The sequence below is a fragment of the Abramis brama genome, assembly GCF_963993115.1.
Source record: "Abramis brama genome assembly, chromosome: 21".
Classification (NCBI taxonomy): domain Eukaryota; kingdom Metazoa; phylum Chordata; class Actinopteri; order Cypriniformes; family Leuciscidae; genus Abramis; species Abramis brama.
The window spans coordinates 12,599,687-12,620,195 of record NC_139983.1 but is presented as its reverse complement, the minus strand read 5'-3'; the positions used below and the strand labels follow the sequence as shown (position 1 = coordinate 12,620,195).

General features: G+C 35.6%; 3 protein-coding genes across 8 annotated transcripts in view; 1 reads left to right on the top strand and 2 right to left on the bottom strand.

Moving 5' to 3' along the window:
- The window catches only part of ralgapa1 (Ral GTPase activating protein catalytic subunit alpha 1), a 71,046-nt gene extending 68,616 nt beyond the window's left edge, over nucleotides 1-2,430 (bottom strand). For 4 of the 6 annotated variants that reach the window (XM_084097805.1, XM_084097808.1, XM_084097807.1 and 1 more), the window contains exon 1: nucleotides 2,095-2,422. In XM_084097805.1, coding sequence (XP_083953931.1) covers nucleotides 2,095-2,200 — 106 coding nt within the window. In that variant the 5' untranslated portion in view covers nucleotides 2,201-2,422. Of the gene's footprint in view, nucleotides 1-2,094 lie in introns of all 6 variants that reach the window. The other 2 variants (XM_084097806.1, XM_084097809.1) reach the window with 1 other exon arrangement.
- A 1,300-nt stretch (nucleotides 2,431-3,730) lies between these two features.
- Nucleotides 3,731-8,975, top strand: brms1la (BRMS1 like transcriptional repressor a). Its single transcript, XM_084096994.1, has 10 exons — nucleotides 3,731-4,206; nucleotides 4,427-4,517; nucleotides 4,625-4,752; nucleotides 4,845-4,924; nucleotides 5,469-5,565; nucleotides 5,648-5,737; nucleotides 6,149-6,213; nucleotides 6,297-6,336; nucleotides 7,804-7,930; nucleotides 8,020-8,975. Exons 1-10 carry the CDS (start codon nucleotides 4,071-4,073, stop codon nucleotides 8,135-8,137), a joined length of 972 nt encoding a protein of 323 aa, XP_083953120.1. The 5' UTR covers nucleotides 3,731-4,070; the 3' UTR covers nucleotides 8,138-8,975.
- A 1,687-nt stretch (nucleotides 8,976-10,662) lies between these two features.
- Nucleotides 10,663-19,828, bottom strand: lrrc57 (leucine rich repeat containing 57). Its single transcript, XM_084096995.1, has 6 exons — nucleotides 19,541-19,828; nucleotides 18,873-19,016; nucleotides 18,638-18,773; nucleotides 16,221-16,489; nucleotides 15,943-16,128; nucleotides 10,663-11,728 (listed from the first exon to the last, which is right to left on the bottom strand). The coding sequence occupies exons 2-6, from the start codon at nucleotides 18,954-18,956 to the stop codon at nucleotides 11,687-11,689; spliced, it is 717 nt and encodes a 238-aa protein (XP_083953121.1). The 5' UTR covers nucleotides 18,957-19,016; nucleotides 19,541-19,828; the 3' UTR covers nucleotides 10,663-11,686.
- Between the last annotated feature and the right edge of the window lie 681 nt (nucleotides 19,829-20,509).

Here is a 20,509-nt window from a genome sequence, read left to right as displayed (position 1 = left end):
CCTAGTGATACATACAACACAACATTAAATTAATAACTTGGTCATACCATACCATGATCATGATATTTTGCAATTCTTTGTTTAGTGCATTCAAAACTGCAATATATGCAACACCATTCAGATGTCTGGAATCAGTAAGATTTAAATAATAATAATAATACTGTTATGCAGCAAGGACACATTAACTTGATGAGTGACAGTCAATACATATAAAATTACTAAATACTGTTCTTTGGAACATCCTGAAAGTATAATAAAAATGTATAATGGTTTCCACAAACGTGATATTAGGCAGGACAACGGTCACAGGAATAGATTTTAAAATATATTAAACCAGAAAATGTTTATATTTTTAAATTGTAATAATATTTCACAGTATTACTGGTTCAATGTATTTTTGACCAAATAAATGCAGCCTTGGTGAAAATAAAAGACTTTCAAAATAATTTAAAAATATTACCAACCCCAAACTTTTTGAACTGTAGTGTATATTTCTAGCTTGTTTGTTTTGGGAAAATTAAAATAAGCAAAGCCACCACAGTTTTGCTCCATTTCCCCTAAAAATATAATTGTGAAAAGTGCAGAAACTAAAACTATATATTTTTTTCTGCCATGCTGTTGGTTAATTCTTTGAAATACACATTATATTTTACCCACCTCTACTTACAAGTACACTTTCTTTTAAAATAGACCTTAAAATATAACACATTACAACATTAAAACTATGTGTGTTCCTATGAAAATCATTTTAACAATCCTTTTTTTTTTTTTTTTGCTGTAATGGAAGCAGTTTCCTTGCCATTCACAGCAACATCACATTTTCAGTTTCAAAACAATCATCAGTGTACACAATGGCACCAGGAAGCCAGATAACACCACACTGAGCAATTCAGGAAACAGGACAGTAACTACTCCACGGCAGGCCAGCATCTCTAACAGGACTCTTTAACCAAAGACACTTCACTCAAAAATCTGTGATGTTACATAAACCATCCACATGTCCAACATTCAGGAAGTCAGTGCAGCTAAAACAACTCAGGAATCTGAGGGAACTGGCCTGAGACGGATTCCTTCTCGGACTTCCTTGACTAATCCCAAAGGAAGTGCTGGTTTATTTCTGTTATTCAGTGACATCCCACCCATTCCTAAAGAACCAAATCTTTGCGGTCCCCCACCCAAAATGTGAACTAATCTCCACTGGTCAATTTCTCTCTCTCTTAAAAAAACTAAACAAAAAAAGTTCAGGGATCCACTTTATTTAAAGTTGACAGTTACATTGTACTTACTCAAATAAGTACCGAGTAATATTAACTACATGCACTTACGGTTAGGGTTTGGCTTAGATTTAGTTACTTGTAATTATGAATAATTTACTGTTATTACTAAGTAACGTATAACTAAGCAACTTTAAAATAAAGTGTTACGAAGTTCAGATCTCTGAACAATTACTTTCTTTTCACACCAGATTTTAATTTATTACTTAATTTAAGCAAACTGAACGTTTGGGCGTGTGTTCAAAAGAGAATAACTGAGTATATGAGAATGACTCTGAGCAAAATTGTCATACTCTTCTCAACTTCTAAACATCCTATCACAATGTGAGCCATCACATGCAAAATGATTCATTCAATGATATGTATATACGTATATGAAGTATATAATTGATATGGCATAGATAGATAGATAGATAGATAGATAGATAGATAGTTTAATCACTTACAGACAGAATAACCAATTGAACGTAATAGAAAAACTGTCAAAATGTGCAAACACAACATCCATTCAACCTCAGATTCACTGACATCTAAAGAGGTTCCAGTGAAACCAATGCATGTCTTATCAAAACAAAACCCACTCCAGACAAAAAACACTCAACCATACAAGAGAAAAAGACACCCTTATCAAATCATTGTATATCAGACCACACTTCCAAATGCAAACTTGTCAAATACTGTCAAACGTGTCACAGAATTGCAGGTAAACAAACACCATGATTGCTGATGGTGCCTTCATTCTCCTCTCTACATAGCATGTTAGCTCCATGCAAGGCAACATTAGGTTCATAAAATAAATACAAATAATGTTATTTCTCACCAATAACGATTCGAAGATGTTTCAGTCTTGTCAGCACGTCTTTCTTGGGGTCCAGGACTTTCTGTGTCGATTTCCTGACATCTCCATGAGGTTTTTTAGAGAACATTCCGAGATGTTTTGAAGAGCTAATGATAATCTTCCGTTAATTTCCTCATACATGGAAGGGGTTGTCAAATTCACGGCTCGAAAGCAGTTATGGGTTGTAAGGAAACGGGAGGAATTAGTGGTGAGGCGTGCATTTTTGCAGAGGAGGTCAGACAAAAGAAAAGAGCAGGCAGCCCTCCTCTGTGTGTGAGTGTCTTGTGAACTACACAGTACACACCTCTCTGAAGATCCGAAAAAACATGGCGGTCGGAGGACGCGACATGAAAAACACCTTCATCGATGCCAGAGTCATCCAACGCTCAGACGCACAACCACACACATCCAGAAACACACCCGACAAGAGCAATATTATTATTTTATTTTACATTCATAAATAGTGTTTTTGCATAATTTATGTAAAAATAGATCATTGCACTTCATATTTGATGATAAAAAGGTGTAAGACATTTCTAAACTGTTATAACGAGGTATGTTATATTTTTGTATTCTTGTTTGAAAGGTTTTATGTGTTTGTATTTTTATGTACTCTATTCTAATATTTCTACGCTATTTATTTTCCTATTTTTTTATTATATTGCTTGCCTTTGTGACTCAATGAAATTTCTGTTGGCTAATAATTGAGGGAAAAATTACAAATAGGCTGACTAAAAAACAACAACAAACATTTAAAAATGTAAACATTCAAAACAACTCTCTTTTACATTTATTGTAATGTTGTTAAAGTTGAGCAGTAGGCTATTATGTATTTATCATTGTGAATATAAATTATACTTTACAAACGAAAGACATTCGAAAGACGAATTCAACATCTTTGTTTTGATTGTGTCGATTCATAAGCAGAAGTCTGCACACTTCACTCCTAAGTTCCACATTTATGAGTTTTTAAATATATATTTTTAAATCATCCACTTCAATAAGTAAATAAATGTAAGGTAGTACAGTAGTAGGCTACATATTTGTTGTAAGTTATTTCCCCATAAACTTGTTCTGTAGGAATACTAGTCTATTCAAGCAAAGAAGTAAAAAAAAATAAACATAATAAAAATTCAAACTTCATCTTTATTGTTTAGTATATCAAATCTAGTTTTAATTTTAAAAAAATTGTGTATTTCTAAAATAATATATGTCTTCTCCTTATATTATATCCTTTATTTTTGTACCATATTCCTTTGAGAATAAATTAATAAAAATAAAAAGAATTCGAAAGAAAGAGGTTTATTTAATAATGTTTGGTTTCAGTATTATTTTTTGATTGTTAAGTTGTCTAAAAATAAAACTGGATTAATAGTAACTCTATTTCAAAATAAATCAAATAATAATAAATGAGAATTTAGAAGTTTACTTGCTACAATGAAAATAACACAATCATTCCATCTAGTCGTCCATTGATTTATACAGCCTGTTTTTATAGTAGTAAACACGCTCTCCACAGAACGAGTGACTGGCAGGGAACTGTAGTTCTTTGGATCACTATGAACCATATTACCGGAGATACATGTATCACCATAAAACTACAAACCCCAGAAGCGCTACAACAGCTCACATTCCGCGCCACTGTCCCAGCTTTTCACAGGGTAGCATGGCTTAATGAAGCAAAAAGAGATTTTTTTGTGGTTTACAAAAATATTAAACGAGCTAAAGCTACTTAATAAGCAAAAGCTCCCCGTTTCGATTTCATCAAATCCAGACTAAACGAACTACTAGTCATTTGCAGGATTTAAACGTTTGTTGTTAGCATGATACATCTAGATGTAACGTTATGTTTTGTTTTTAGCAATAACATCAAGCTAACAAAAACATCTGTTCACAAAAAGCATTGATTTAAAGGTGAGAAGCAGTTCAAAGCTAATCTTAGTCGAATAAAAGACAGGATGCCAGTGCACTCGAGAGAAAAGAAGGAGAGCAACCATGAAGAGATGGAGGTGGATTTCGCAGAGCAAGAGGGGAGCACTTCAGAAGATGAGGATACAGAGAGCTCTTCTGTCTCCGAGGATGGAGAAAGTTCAGGTATCTATCTTTCCACCTATCGTCTGTCTGTCTATATTACAATGAGACAATAATAACAATATTTTATGTTATTGTTATTATTGTATCATTGAGGAATTGCTGGTCCCTGTTTGACAGCGCCTACAAGTAGTTGACAGTCCACTTCACATACCGAGCCTGATTCTGTTACTTCTAATTTACTTGAAACATATGAAGAAATAAACAATATGTTTAATTACAGAAATGGACGATGAGGACTGTGAAAGAAGAAGGATGGAATGCCTTGACGAAATGACCAATCTAGAAAAACAATTCACTGATCTCAAAGACCAGTATGTACAATCTTGTTTGAATTGAATCTGTGCATGCAAAAGTGGAATTTACACGTGGATTTTTCCACTTTTCCACATTGGTCACTAAGTTTGCATGCTTTTATTAGGTTATATAAAGAAAGACTCAGTCAAGTTGACGCCAAACTCCAGGAAGTGATGTCAGGAAAGGCCCCCGAGTACCTGGAACCTCTTGCAACTCTTCAGGAGAATATGCAAGTCAGAACTAAAGTTGCAGGTCAGTCCAAACCGAACATGGGGTTTTTGTTCTTTGAAATAGTGATTTTTATTAGATAAGAAAGTGCATTATCTCACTGATTATATGCATAGGTATCTACAGAGAGTTGTGCTTGGAATCGGTGAAGAATAAATACGACTGTGAAACCCAAGCAGCGCTCCAGCACTGGGAGGTGAGATTTACAGATGTAATCCACTATTACTTAAACAATGGTGCATGAAATGTCATTATAGAGCCATACAGAAGTGTTTATATTGCTTGAGGCTGTTAGTCAGTTACCACATTTGAAGCATGCATCTATTTAAATGCACTTTCAGAGTTAAAGTCAGCATAAAACAAGTTGCGATAGTCATATATCCTAGTGAAACGGCTTCTCAAACAAGAGAAAAAAATGGGCGGGAGTTGATATTGTCCATGGGGAATTGATTGGATGGTTGTTGTTTGCTATTGGTTGATCTCATGTGAGTGACAGGTTGCCCCGCCCTTGCGCCAGTAAACAGATCATCAGAGAACAGAAGAGATGTCGCTGCAAAAGGAGGGGAAGATATTTTGATTAATGATTTTGAGGGCACATACATTTTCAAAAAATAATGATGTGCACGGATAAATCATTTATAATAAATACTGCAACATTCCAAAAAAAGAAAGAATTGCCAGTTATGATTTCATTGTGACTTTACATGTAACTCAAATTTGGTTCAATTTATTTCTTCTAGAGTGAGAAACTCCTATTATTTGATACGGTTCAGAGTGAACTGGAGGAGAAGATCAGACGTTTGGAGGAAGACCGACATAGTATAGATATTACCTCAGGTACTGGAATTGTTAATACGGTCACACATCATTTTTGTGTTTTTGTGTTATTTATGCAATCTTTGTCGTATTTCCCCTTTAGAGCTCTGGAATGATGAGTTACAATCAAGAAAAAACAAGAAGAAAGATCCCTTCAGTCCAGACAAAAAGAAAAAGCCTGTTGTTGTGTCAGATATCCTTTACTACAACATGCAGTATTATAACTACTATGGAAGCTTGTTTCCACCATGGAATAAAAAAGAAAAGAAAAGATGATTGCGACTTTTTATCTTTTTATTATTTTGTACAATTCTGACTTTTTTTCTCAGAATTGGATGATATAAAGTCGCAATTGCGTGTTATAAAGTTAGAATTGAGAGATATAAAGCTGCAAATCTTTTTTTCCTTAGACTTCATAATTCACAATTGTGAGTTTATATCGCACAATTCTGATTTTATAACTCGCAATTTTGACATTATGACTCGCAATAGCGACTGTATATCACGCAATTGTGAGAAAAAAGTAAACTACATAAACTACAATCTATCTATCTAGAATTTGCTTGAATAACAGTATGATTTATGAGTTTCTTAACATGTTCACGGCCATATATAGTTTACATGTTGCAAGACCTGGATATACTGGAAGACTGGACTGCTATTAGAAAGGTTAGACTGTCAAAAACTCTTCTTTTTTATGTGAAGACATTTTTATTATTTTGTAAGTGATGTATCATGTTACTATCTTGTAGGCCATGGCAACATTAGGACCTCACAGAGTAAAGACTGATGGTAAGATATATTTAATATTCACAACTATAGTCAAATATATTATTCATATATATATATATATATATATATACAGTATTTACATTATTTATTAGTTTTTGGATAACTGGAATAATTATACACTACTGTTTAAAAGTTTGGGGTCGGCAAGATTTTTTTTACAAATGTTTTTGAAAGTTTTTGAAGTATTTTCTGCTCACCAAGGATGCATTTTTAAAAATAAAAATACAGTAAAAATGTGAAACATTATTACAACTGCTTTCTATTTTAATATATAATAATAATATTTATTTCCTGTGATGCAGAGCTGAATTTTCAGCATCATTGCTCCGGTCTTGTGTCACATGATCCTTCAGAAATCATTCTAATATGATGATTTGCTGCTCAAGAAACATTTCTTATTATATTATCAATGTTTAAAACTGTTGTGCTGCTTAATATTTTCAGATTCAGGATTCTTAGACGATTGATTTATTTAATATGTCCTTGCTGAATAAAAGACCCCAAATTCTTGAAGAGTAATGTATGTAATTATGTATCATATCTTGAGTGAATACAACATTCAACTTTTCAGTGACCAACCCAGATCTTTAAAGGGATACTCCACTTTTTTCGGAAATAGGCTCATTTTACAACTCCCCCAGAGTTAAACAGTTGAGTCTTACCGTTTTCGAATCCATTCAGCCGAACTCCGGGGTCTGGCGGTACCACTTTTAGCATAGCTTAGCATAGATCATTGAATCGGACAGGACCATTAGCATCTCTCTCAAAAAAATGACCAAAGAGTTACATCGTGTACTAAGACCGACGGAAAATGTTAAGTTGCGATTTTCTAGGCTGATATGGCTAGGAACTATACTCTCATTCCTGCGTAATAATCAAGAAACTTTGCTGCCATACCATGAGTGCAGCAGGCGTAATGATATGGCGCAGCACCTGAAAATAGTCCCCAGCTCGGTAACTTCCAACGTGACCGGGACTAAGTTTGTCTAACCTATTAGACCTATTTTCAGGCGCTGCGTCATATCATTATGCCTGCTGGACTCACGGTACGGCAGCAAAGTTTCTTGATTATTACGCAGGAATGAGAGTATAGTTTTTTTAGCCATATCAGCCTAGAAAATCACAACTTTACATTTTCCGTCGGTCTTAGTACACGATGTAACTACAGAAGAGTCAAGTTTTAAATAGGAAAAATATCGAAACTCTTTTGTCATTTTTTTTTGAGAGAGATGCTAATGGTCCTGTCCGATTCAATGATCTATGCTAAGCTATGCTAAAAGTGGTACTGCCAGACCCCGGAGATTGGCTGAATGGATTCGAAAACGGTAAAACTCAACTGTTTAACTCTGGGGGAGTTGTAAAATGAGCCTATTTCCAAAAAAAGTGGAGTATCCCTTTAACTATAGACACAGCAATGTTGATTTGTGTTATATCAGTGACAGTAGAACTTTGCATAATTTGTCATAGTCTCTTCAAAGAGTGAGAAACACCAGCACAATGCCCGCTCGGAGGACGGACGCTTGTTTTACGACGGGGATTGGTACAGCCGCGGACAAGCCATTTGTATTGACAAGAAAGACGAGTATCCTACGAGGTGAGGGTTCCTTACCCAGACACGCTGAATTGCCAAGCTCATATTGATTATTCTGCAGCATTTTTCTCCTCTGTCTTTTTTCAAAACAGTGCTATAATAACTACAATCAATCACGATGAAGTCTGGTTCAAACGGGTCGATGGGAGCAAGTCAAAACTGTACATCTCACAGCTTCAGAAAGGCAAATACTCCATAAAACATGCCTGATCCACCTGAGGTCTGAAATGTTTAATAGTGCCATTTTATGTACAGTATATCATGATTTAAATACCTTTTTTGATGTTTAAAAGCAGATACGTTGGTGTATTGTCTGTCATTTGAAATGTGGGGAAAGCTGATGTTATTTTATTGTTTATTCAATGCAACACCATTTGTAAGATTATTATGCCGGACAAATTCAACCATGTATTTTAATTACAGGTGAAGTTACATCAATGAGGTGTTTTACTTTTGTATTTTGACGACTGGGCTCATTGTCCATTTCAATTCTGCTCAGTTAATGGCGTTTGAACCCAGTTCGGACGTGTAGTGATTTGTAATGCCGTGTCAAGTTACCAAATGGTATCCTACTCTTATTTTTTTACATTTCTGCCTCATCACTGTGTTTTCATATACAAATGACAGTTTCCATCCTTGGTGACTTTTTAGTGTAACGAAACGCTCTTGCTCGTCCAACATCTTTTATGAAATACAGATTAAGTATTTTTAGGAGTGAATAAACAAGACGTTATCACAACTTCTCAGAGTATCAGGCCTTTATCAGGTGTTCTAAGAAGATGTGATCTGATGCTGCTCTATTTACAGTCTAGTCAAGCCATGAATACTTTATATCATACATTGTAATGTACATTTCAGCTCTGGTCATTGGTTGTTGTTGTTTTTTTAAATGTGGGGTTATATCACCACCCTTTGGTCTGTTGCTGTACTGTGACTTTTACATTTCTTGTTTTATCCATACTTTTGAAAATTCTGTGCTGAATGTATTTTTGTCAGTTTCTTATTAATTCACATTGAACAAACTCTCAAATACAGCATTTCAATATCATAGCGCTTTGTTGTCCTTAATAAATGACACAATTCAATAGTCTAATTAGAATAGAAATACCATGGGTTAAAAAAGAGACAAGTTGTATAATCTTTGCAAAACTAATTTAGTGAGTGTGGAGTCATAGTATTATCCTTTAATTATGTTTGCCAGATCATTAATACAGCACAAGATGAAGAAGAGAAAACAAGACTTAAATCATACCTTGGTTTAAATAAAGTAGTGGCCAAAAGTGATGTCCAGAGGGGATATTTGTTTTTAATGACCCTACAAGTTTGATTAAACCATCAAAATATGAGGAATATATTTTATAAAACAAAATTTTTAAATATGCAGGAAGAATAAAACACTAAACTTCGTTAAGGTATTTATTTGACTAAATAATTTGGTTTAAAAAAAAAGGCAAGCTACAGTTATGCAAAACAAAAAAATGCACAGAAAAACAAAAATATCTGGAAAAAGCATATGAGCAAGCAAAGCATGCTGTCTTAAATTTTTAAGTACAATCAAGTCATTTCAACTTAAATTACATTAATCTGACTTAAAAAAATTAATCTTTAACAAGTTGAAAATTGCTTATTTTGATGAGTTACAGCAATGTAAAAAATTGTCATAAATTATTGATCATATAATTTTTGCAGTGTAATCAGTTATTGATATTTCTTTGGTTCTCTCTTGTTTTTGCGTGTATGACAGTCCAGGCCAAAAATTATGTCTGCACAATTTGGCATGTTTCATTGCACTATTACAAATAAACCAATTGAGACCAAGCACAACTATGCTTAAAAAAAAAAAAATTGAATAATATTTGAATAAAGGATGAAGAAGTCAAAGGGTTACTGTGGGTCTTAAATCAGTGCAGAAAGTCTTAAATTCATAAAGCCATTCATAAAGATGCAAATGTAAAATGAAGTCTTGAAAAATGTAACAAAATTATGTGAGTTTGTGATTAAAACAAGAACAAATATCTGTCAATGAGTTATGAAAACTTCCCTTTAGATTTTTCTGAGCACATTAGCAGATATTTGTTCTTGTTTTAATCACAAACTCACATAATTTTAAACAATTTCACAGAAAACAAGACTTCATATTTTATGTCATTTTGCATCTCAAGTAAATGTATTTAAGAATTGTAAGACAATTCCACTGGAAAACAAAACAAAAAATAAATGATTAAGAACATTTCTGCAGTGCATGTGATCAGAAGGTACAGTAAAAGTTATTTACATATTCTAGTCTAGTGGCTGGGAAGCCATTTAAGCTTTTATCTTTTATAAAATGAATTAAAAACTAAAGCATATCTGTTGGAAGTGTTGCTAATACAACTCATTGTGTTTCTCCCTAGACATTTACTAGAGAACATATTCAATTTATTCTTTACTTGGTCATAAATTTACCTGCAGAAACCTTGTGTCAATTTTCCTATAGGTCGGACATCACTTTTGGCAACTACTGTACAAGCTTTAAAGAGCATTAGTTTAAAATTTCAGAATTATTTGAAAGAAGCCCTTAATTTTCTTCGACAGCTGTCTGCTTTTCAAATGGACCAATTGAGTAACATTACTAGTCTCAAAGCAAATCATTTAAGTCAATATGTCGAGTTGTGTTTGAGTATTTATATATGCACTATACACAAAACTGCAAGTTTGTAGTCTTGGTGTGTCAGTAATCACAAGTATAAACACTGTACAGGTAGATAGATGTACTTTATTAATCCTGAGGAGGACATTCGGGTGTAATTTGCTTGACAATTGCATGGCATTGTATGCGAGCTTTATTCTGCGGCTAAATGCTGTAGCGTAAAAACATTTAGGTGACAGTACATTGAGAAGACATGAAAGTATAAGCTACCAATGACTGCTTTTGTTATAATTCCGATTGTGAAATTACATCTTTAGATGTTTGTAATTAACACATTACCATTCATGTGCATATATTCAGAAACATAGTTGACATTCAAGTGTGTAAGTAATAGATTAACATGTAGACACAACAAGAATTGGATTTGCAATCTCAAAATGGCATGAAAATACATAATCCTTCACCAAAATGCTTTTCGGGTTCTGCACTGCATTCAAACTGAACATTGTGTTGTATTAACAAAAATATAAATATCCACTGGCATTCGTTTCATTCAACATTATGATTAAATGCAGCCTTTTATGTTAGAAAAAAATGGCTACTTCATAAATATCACAAATATTCTTTAACGGAAGTTTCGAGATCACAGTTCAACCGAAATACTGTTACACGACAGTTTACACAATAAAGCTTAAATAAACGTGTGTAATCAAATAATAAAGTAGATTTAATTGTTAGAAATAGGCTACTTTCAAACTCTAAAGCAAAATGGATCAATAAATGCATTGCAAAGGGATGTTCATTATGTTAGTTAAAAGAGACGTGGCATTAGTGCGCTCAAAAATAAAAGAAACCATTCTCCAGTGTAAATGTCCTCATAAAGCAGAATCAGCACTGTATTTCAGTTTATAGAATCTTTGCAAAAGAAAGAGTGATGCACGGTTCGTACATGTGCTCTCTGTACTGTAACGGTGATGAGCAGCAGGCCTGTGGTCTCTGAGCCGTCGCCGTGAAGCAGTCCTGACCTTTTTTTTCCATTCCCGTCTAGCCATTTTCATGTGTGGTCAAAGCCGGAGCCTCTCTACGCTAAATCCCAGCGCAGATAACAGGTGCAGCAAGCCTCGGACGGATCACGCAAATTTCTTCTTGGTTGCAGTGAATCGTTCCATGTACTGAGCAAGGGAAAGATAAAAGCAAGTCATTATATGACTATGTAAGAAAAAAAAGAAAAAAAAAAAGTATTAGAACTAAATTTCAAATGGCTTTCTTAATCTAGATCGTTATTAGGCTGAATATTGTCTTAAAGGTGCAGTAAGCGAATTCTGAGAAATGCTGTTGAAAGTGGATGTTCATATTTTGTTCTTCCTTGTCGTTCGTTCTCCATCTTCGATGTATTTTTCGCAAAGCATTATTTTGCTTCGTTTCAGCCATGATAAAGAGATTACGTGTTCGTGCATTTAAGGGGCGGAGCAATGAAGGGAGGTGTGTGTTTGTTCAGGTTGATTTCAAATCACTTATTGCACCTTTAAGACTATAGTTTTAGCATGTAATCATAAATGATCTGCTTGGGTGCAGGTATGACGTCAGAACCCCGAAGACTGATTCGCCCCTGGTTACTTCAAGATTTTCCTATGTGGTTTTTAATGTGGTTTTTCAATTTATGAGTAAATTAAAGGCATACTATGCAGTTTCCGTTTTTGTCAAAAAGCGTATTGTAAAAAGTCGTAAATACCACTCACGCAGAGCCGTCTCTGCACTCTTCCGACCGCGCTTTCTTCGTCGACTCTGCCATGATTCACGTCTGAAATGCGTGCTAGTATCTTCCATAGAGGCTGCTTCATATGTTGTTGATGTATGTGATGTCGTGCCGTAAAGCAAGTCGTGATTCTCGCGAGATTTGTCGGGGCGCCACCTCTCAAACTTCTTTTTATATCAGTAGATATAAAAAGATTTAGCTGATTATAAGATTGAAATTTCACTCATAAGTGAAGCAAATAACTGATTGGATCAAGTTATTTTTTTTGGTAACGCTTTACAATAAGGTTTAACATTAGTTAAAGGCACAATATGTAACTTTTTTGCTTTAAAAATAGCAAAAATCACTATATCTATTAGGGCTGACTTCTAATAGTCGAGGATTCGACGATTCGATTCGGAGAGGTCTGATTCGACTATGAACCTCATAGTCGAATACATGGGCGTCAGTTTGGTTTGAAATGTGCTGGGGACAGAGACGCATTCGCATTTTCAGAAGGGCTGGGTACAAAAAAATATTTTCCGCTTTCGCGCAGGTCATGTTTTGAAAGACGATGTCCTGTAGCTTACTAATGTAAATAAATAAAAATGTATTCAAAAATCTGCTTCACATTTTCAGCAGGGCTGCGGAGAGGCTCTCATGGGCTTTATATATAGGCTAAGTCCTAACGTGAAAAAAGCTTTACGTGGTTTAATGTACCTAAACAATGATTACCAAATTTCCCTCTCATATTGCTCCTCATAACCACTGAAAATGGTCAAAAAATCGAACCCAGAGTCCAATTATTATGGACGTTATCTGATATTAAGCGTTTCTGCTTCACATTTTCAGCAGGGCAGCGGAGCGGCTGTGAGTTGACTCCACACGGTTCTCATGGGCGTGAAAAAGCTTTACGTGGTTTAATGCTACCTAAACAACGATCACCAAATTTCTCTCTCATATTGCTCCTCATGTTTATGAAATGTTATGATATATGTGTGATATGTTTTGTTCATCTGGCTTTAAATGAATAAAAGGTATTTGTTACACACCATGTTTTTCTTTTAGTTTTTTTTTTAGCTCTTTTGTTTGAAATGGAAAAAATCTAGCTGCTATCTAAAAAAAAAAAAAAGAAAAAAAAAAAAAAAGGTTCGACTATCAGTCGACTATGGCAAAATCTAACGAATCAGATTCGACTATGAAAATCCTTAGTCGAAAACAGCCCTAATATCTATGTTATATATTTTTTTTAGTTGTGTACTTACATTATCCCGACTGTCTCCAACAACTTTCAAACCAGGAGAAATTTGTAATTTAATTCGAGAAACGTCCCGTTTCTTTATTTCCGTTTTGTCGCAGTCAATGCCGTCATATCCGCGTTGTCCCTGGTTTCCGCTCGTGCTGCCATGGCAACCAGAGCTATGAACCAGAGCCCTCTGATAGTAACCAAAGCGACAGACGTGGCCAACTTTGTAGTTCGCAATGTCTATTTGCATGCTATTGTTGTTGCGTTCAAACATTATGGACAATGGCAAGCAGACTTTGGATAAAAAAGGAGAACTAAAACGAGAATCAATATCAGCGCGGTGTTTTCGAGATGCCGAGAGCTCCCATAGACAGTATATAAACGAGAGCTCCACGTCCGAGACTTCGACCGCTCCTACATGTACTTTATTAAACAGGTGAGCACATTTACATAAAACTAATCAATGTTTTATAGTTCAACAATGATAAAATGTTAGAATATGATTTGTATGTTATTCTAATGTTGATCTAGTTTACTGCTAGTCTCATACAGACAGACTAACACATACATTTCAACACATTCAAATGCAGTTTAGTGTGCTAGTGTAATGTTAGACCAAGTGAAACAGCGCTGCGTTACCTCACAAGTTTAATTTGTCTAATAAACTGACCTGTGAGTTGTAATTCTGCACTTGCGTGTAGTTTGGTAGAATGAAATGTCCATATTCCTTTTATATCCGCGGGACTCGTGTCGCGTGTGGAGCTGATAGCTGTCTCTCAGCAATCCCGAACTGCTTCATATCACAGTCATGATAAAAGCATCGATGTATTCAGTCATCCATAAACATTATTAGATCGGTCGGCTTGACGTTGACGACAAGATCCATAATTCTTAGCAAATGTTGCGTCATCAATCTACGCCTTTGTTATTGTAAAGAGGTTAGCGACCCCTAGTGGCGAAAAATTCCATACTGTCCGTTTAACTGTATCAATTAGCATGAACTAAGAATGAACAAAACTTCTACAGCATTTATTAATCTTAGTCAATGTAAATTTACTCATTTTAATTTTTAAAATCCAAAGGTGTATTTGTTACTAACATGAACAATAAACAATTAGATTTTTACTAACGTTAACAAAGACTAATTAATGCTTTAAAAAATATATTGCTCATAGTTAGTTCATGTTAGCTAATGCATTAACTAATATTAACAAATGAGAACTTTTTGTGAAGTGTTGGAAATTTTTTTATAGCCACTTGGCACCGTTTATGCCTGAAAGTAAGATCTGTTTTGGGCAAACCAATCACAAGTGGACTAACTAACCTTTTTTTTTTTTTTTTTTTTTTAAAGGGTCCAAAATGCATTGAGATTTAATCACTCAAACTACATTATATTTGAGGGGTTTTCTTTCTTTTTTTCTTTCTTTTTCTCTTAGAGGCAAGTTTTATTGTCAAGTGTAAAATGAACTGAATTGTTCAATTCCTAGCTAGATTTCTTCTTGGTCTTTCCTATTACACCTTCCTGAGATGACAGGGTTAGATTGTGTGGGATTTGACTTTGTGTCAAAAATAAATACTTAGACCAGTTTTGTTTTACATTCAAACTTAAACTGTGGTATTTTCCATCTAGGAAAAAAACGTGATATTTATAGAGGACAAGATGCACAAAACTAAGCTGACAGTTAACATTGGACCTGGAATATAACCTAAAAACAAAAGTTTTTTTTTCATTGTGCCTTCTTATAAAAGACAAAATGTAAAGCTAAAAAAAACGCTAGAGCTTGAGCACACAGCTCCCATTCTCTGTCTTAAAATCTGTTTACAATCTGTTTAACATTCCTGTCTAATGCGTTATTAGATATAACTATTATACATAGAAAGTAGACAGTATATGAAATGTTATTAGCGTTTGCTGTGTGGTTGATGCCCAATATCGCTATTAGAGCAGAAATACAAATCATGTTTCGTGTGGTCCCCTCAAAATTGCGATGGATTTTCTCCTAAGCGTTAAGGTTAAGAGGTCCATCTATCACTGTTTTCCATGTTCATAGAGTTAGTTCATAGAATAAATATATAGGCTATAAATCTTCTTTTTTTTTTTAAATGGCGGGAGCTGGTGTTTCGCGTGCGTTCGGCTGTGTACACTAACTTCACTGGTCTGAAGTAGGAGCTAATTCAATTCCTCCAAAAGCATTCCTAGTTCCTGCGGTGCGATCACGCCAAAAAGCGAGTAATTCAGCCATTAGTTCTAGGAACTATAAAAAGGTTCCTCTGGTGTGAAAGCCCCTAAAGAAAGAACCTTATGTGGAATGGAAAGGTTCCATGGATGCTAAAGGTTCATCATGGAACCAGAGATGGCATTGAAGAGAAAAATATAAGAGTAGCCTAAACTGACACAAACGTACTTTATCATATCCTTCTAGGTCCCGCATATCTTTCACTTCGAACAGGTTGCCCTCCACAGACAGCAGGGACACCTGGGACTCTGTGAGGATGGAGATGGGGATAGAGGAGAGCTCCAGACAGTTCTCCTCCAGCCGTAAGACCTTCAGCCTGGGAGTGCGAGACACCTCTGGAGTCAGGGTTGAAATCTGAAACAGAACAAACACGGCAAAAAAAAGTCACCCTGACACCCCTATATCATGACTTGACATTTCCTGGACGCAATGAACTAAAAACTCACCTGGTTCTGATTGAGGTTGATTTCAATGGCTTGCAGTTCGGCCACCTCTGCAGGAACCACGTGGATCTGATTCTTGGACAGGTCCAGAACATCGAGCTGGCGAAGGCTGCCGAGTCCAGCGGGAAACTCCTTGAAGTGATTCCCAGACAGGTTCAGGGTGCGCAAGGACTTCAGTTGACCCACTGACACAGGAAGCTGATTCAACTGGTTCCCATTTAAAATAAGAGTCTCCAGCTTCTTGAGTTTCCCGATATCATTTGGTAGACTGGCTGTACACAATAAAAATCACACATTAATGGAGTGCTTAAAGGTTCATATACAGACCCTTTCCAAAAAATTAGAATATCATGGAAAAGTTTATTTATTTCCATAATTCCATTCAAAACGTTAAACTTCCATAGATTCAGGGCCCACAACTTAAATGATTTCAAGTATTTAGTTGTTTATTTGTACATAATTTGGGCTTCCAGCTCATAAAACCCACGAAAACAGGATTTCAAAAAATTAGAATATTACATGAAATCACACAGTAATTACACAGTGATACCATGGTCATTGAACCAGGTTTTGGTTCTTTTGGCAGTGTGGGCAGGTGCAAATCCTGCTGGAAAATGAAGGAAGCATGAAGTGCTCTGAAAATGTCCTGGTAGACGGCTGCGTTGACTCTGGATTTAATAAAGCACAGTGGACCAAAGTCCTCTTTTCTGATGAGAGCAAATTTTGCATCTCATTTGGAAACCAAGGTCCCAGAGTCTGGAGGAAGAATGGAGAGGCACACAATCCAAGATGCTTGAAGTCCAGTGTGAAGTTTCCACAGTCTGTGTTGGTTTGGGGAGCCATGTCATCGGCTGGTGTTGGTCCACTGTGCTGTCCACTCAACGCAGCCGTCTACCAGGACATTTTCAGAGCACTTCAAATATAGCAGACAACACAATCATAGAGGCGCCCGCGCGGTCACTTGCATTGCTCGTGAACGGGAGCGCATCTCATCCTAACTTAACGAAACTCAGCATATGCCTCACAGACATTAAATATATCTTAAGAAAGCTTGAAATGTCTTTTTAACAATTTAAAACGAAAAGAAATAGGCTACTCTCTGGTTATGTAATCCATGATGTGCATTTCTCTCTATAGGCGCGTTCACTACGGAGATGGCGATCGTCAACTTCATCTTTACAGCTGTTGTTGCTGTTAATAAACTAAAAATAATAGGCCTATAATTTTATTAAACAATAAATTAAATGAAATTGTAATTGTATTAAAAAAGCAACAAAAAATTCCTGTTTAATTTTTTTTTAACCTAGCTAATTACGCATTAAATTCAGGTAGGCTACTGAGTCGCTGTCCTCATTGCCGCAGAAAAGCGCTGAAACGGAGATGAAGGGGAACCCGTTTTTTTTGGGTTTTTTTGGCTTATTTTAACTGGCCCATCCAGTTTTCTGGGGGCCCACCTACAATCAAAATCCTGGCGCCGCTAGTGGTACAGCCTCAGGGACATGTTTACTTTCTGGAGTACGATTTTTCTCCATCTCTGGTGAGATAGCAATCCTTATGATAAGTGTGTTCATTAATTATTAGGGGTGCAACGGATCGCAGTTGATGCGTGATCCGCACGGACCAGGCCCCACGGTTTGACACGCATGTGATTCGTGGATTAACTGCTAAGTTAACTTAAAGTAAAAGTTTATAATTTGGCCGTGTTTTGTCTTGCCAATTTACACATTCAAACGATTTTAAATGCAGAAAAAGAGGCGAAAATCAGGACTCTCACGCTGTTATCTGTGCGCACAACAGCGCACACACCCGAAGTGCGCGCACGCAGAGAGAGAGAGAGAAGGGCGTTTCAGACAGCACTTGAACAATTGATTCCCCTTTCGTGTTTAATTGCGGTTGAACGGACACATACACACAAAATTATGTTAAAATACCTGTCTCTGCAAGTATTATCTCGTTTATGTCACAAGTGAACAGTTGAGAAAGTAATGTGTGTCAGTATATCCGGTCTGTGCATTCGGTCTTAAAGTGACAGCAGCCTAATATTCCTGCTGTTGTCTATGTCATTAATGTTAATAAAATAAAATAAAAATACAGCTTTAACAAAGATGAACCTATATATAATTTCTACAGTGAACAATTATTGTTATTTTACATTTAGACAGCTTGTAGGATAAGTGTGCCGCGTAAAGTGTGAGTACTAAGCAGCATCTCCAGGTACTCCCTTGAGAACCAGACCAAAGAATTGTGTGATACCCCTGTCAATAGGCATGTTAGGTGTCAACTACCCAAAAAGAAAAGAAGAAATAACTTTTTTTGTAATGTTATTAAAGAAAGAATTTCAATAACATTACAAAAAAAAAAAAAAAAAAATGATATAGAATGTTAAGTTTATCTTAATGTAGATATTTGTCAACACTTACTCAGTTTATTGCTGCTTATGGTAAGACTCTTGAGTTGCTGGAAGCCTCCTATGAACGCTGGAAGCACCTCGATTTTGTTATTGGACAGATCAACTGTCCGCAGGTTTGCGGTGAGTTTCTGCAGCTCTTCTGGGAACTATATAAACAAAGACACATGAGCTGTCAATAATCCATGAGGACGTCGCTGCTAAGTGCATATGAGTGGGGAATGTGATTACGACAAGCCTATTAGTACCTCTGTCAAACCCTTTCCGGTCAGCTGAAAGACTCCAGTCTTCTGAGATGTTTCCAAATGAGCTTTGAGCGCACTGTTCCCCATTTACAGGATCTGGATGTTGCAGATACCGTTGAATTTAATATCAGGAAATCCACTGGAAGACTAAAATAAAGCAATAATAGCATTTACACGTTATATGAAGTCCAGTTAGCCACTTAAATGAACCATGATTCTTGCATAGTAAGCATAATTTAACTATTAGCATGGTTAGATCAATACAAGTATGGTTTCAATAAAATACAATAGAACGTGTTATGAAAAATAGCAACCTAAACACACTTTAAACCTATAATTACAAACGATTGAATTACTGTATTTTATTACTATTAGATTTATTCACTGACTCTTTCATTCACTAATTATTTAGTAAGAACCTACATCAACATTTCAGCTAAAATCTCATTGTTATAGTAGTTGTTACCATAGTAAAAGCATGGTAAATATGGAAACCAGAAAACATTTACGTAATCTCGGAGCTAAACAAACACATGAACAAAACCTTATCTGTCAGCACTTTAGCGAAAAGTCTAATTAACAACGAGCTGTCACAAATCTGAACATGCACGCCTGAAACAGCAGTTGACAGCTGTAACGTTATATTATTTCAGAGTAATAACGTTACTTGCCTTTAGCCTGCTAGCTCGACTGTAAATCCAGTTTGACAATGTGTAACGTAACGTTACAGCAGGAAAAGTTTACAGAATCCCGTTGGCTAGAGCTAAATAACCTTCATTAAGCGCTTAATGAATGTGTAAAAAAGTAATAAAATATGGTTGGATGGTGATTTAAGGTGGTGATCAAATGGTTATCTTCTGGGGAACTTTGTCCATCTCCAGGTTGATGTTTGTTTATGTAGATACAGACAGTTTATTGAGGCTGCTGCGTGTAATTGCACCTCCCGCCCGCTGGCTGGCGGTAATAGATCATGTATCTTCCGTTTCATATTCTGTATATCGCCACTTAGTGGCTTGGCTGTGAAACGACTTCAACACTTCTTATACTGTCTATGCTTCAACAAACTTATAAAATCGCAACCTAAATGTCTAGGCTTATACACATCTAATAGCAAGCATAATAGATAAGTATAGTCTACCTTATAAAAATGTAGCCTATTCATACTACTGTAATAATTATTATGGAATCTCATTCATTGCACTGTTCATAAATAAGGGTTGCAGCAGCAGGGTTGCAAATTTAGACTGAAATAAGCTAACTAGCTACTTTTTATGCTTTATTTTATGTTAGATAATCAGTCATAAAAACATCTAATAGGTCTCACAAGAAAAAAAAATGCATTCAGAATCGCTCTCATTTAGTTTTGTTTTTGCATGTCAACAGTCAGTGGAAAGATGATTTGTTGTTGTAACTGGTTACCATGGTGAATGTTTGTAAGGGGCTGTGCAGTGTTGAGTGGGCAGAGACCACATCCACGTCCTGACACGTAGTCCTATGCGCAAAAGATGCAACTGTTGCTATTTAATTTTTCTATAGGCTATTATAAAATGACACGCTTTTTTCTTCTTACTAGAATGGCATCAGCAGCCTACATCCTCAGAATGTTTTATTATTTTTTTTATTTTTTACAGCTTAACAAT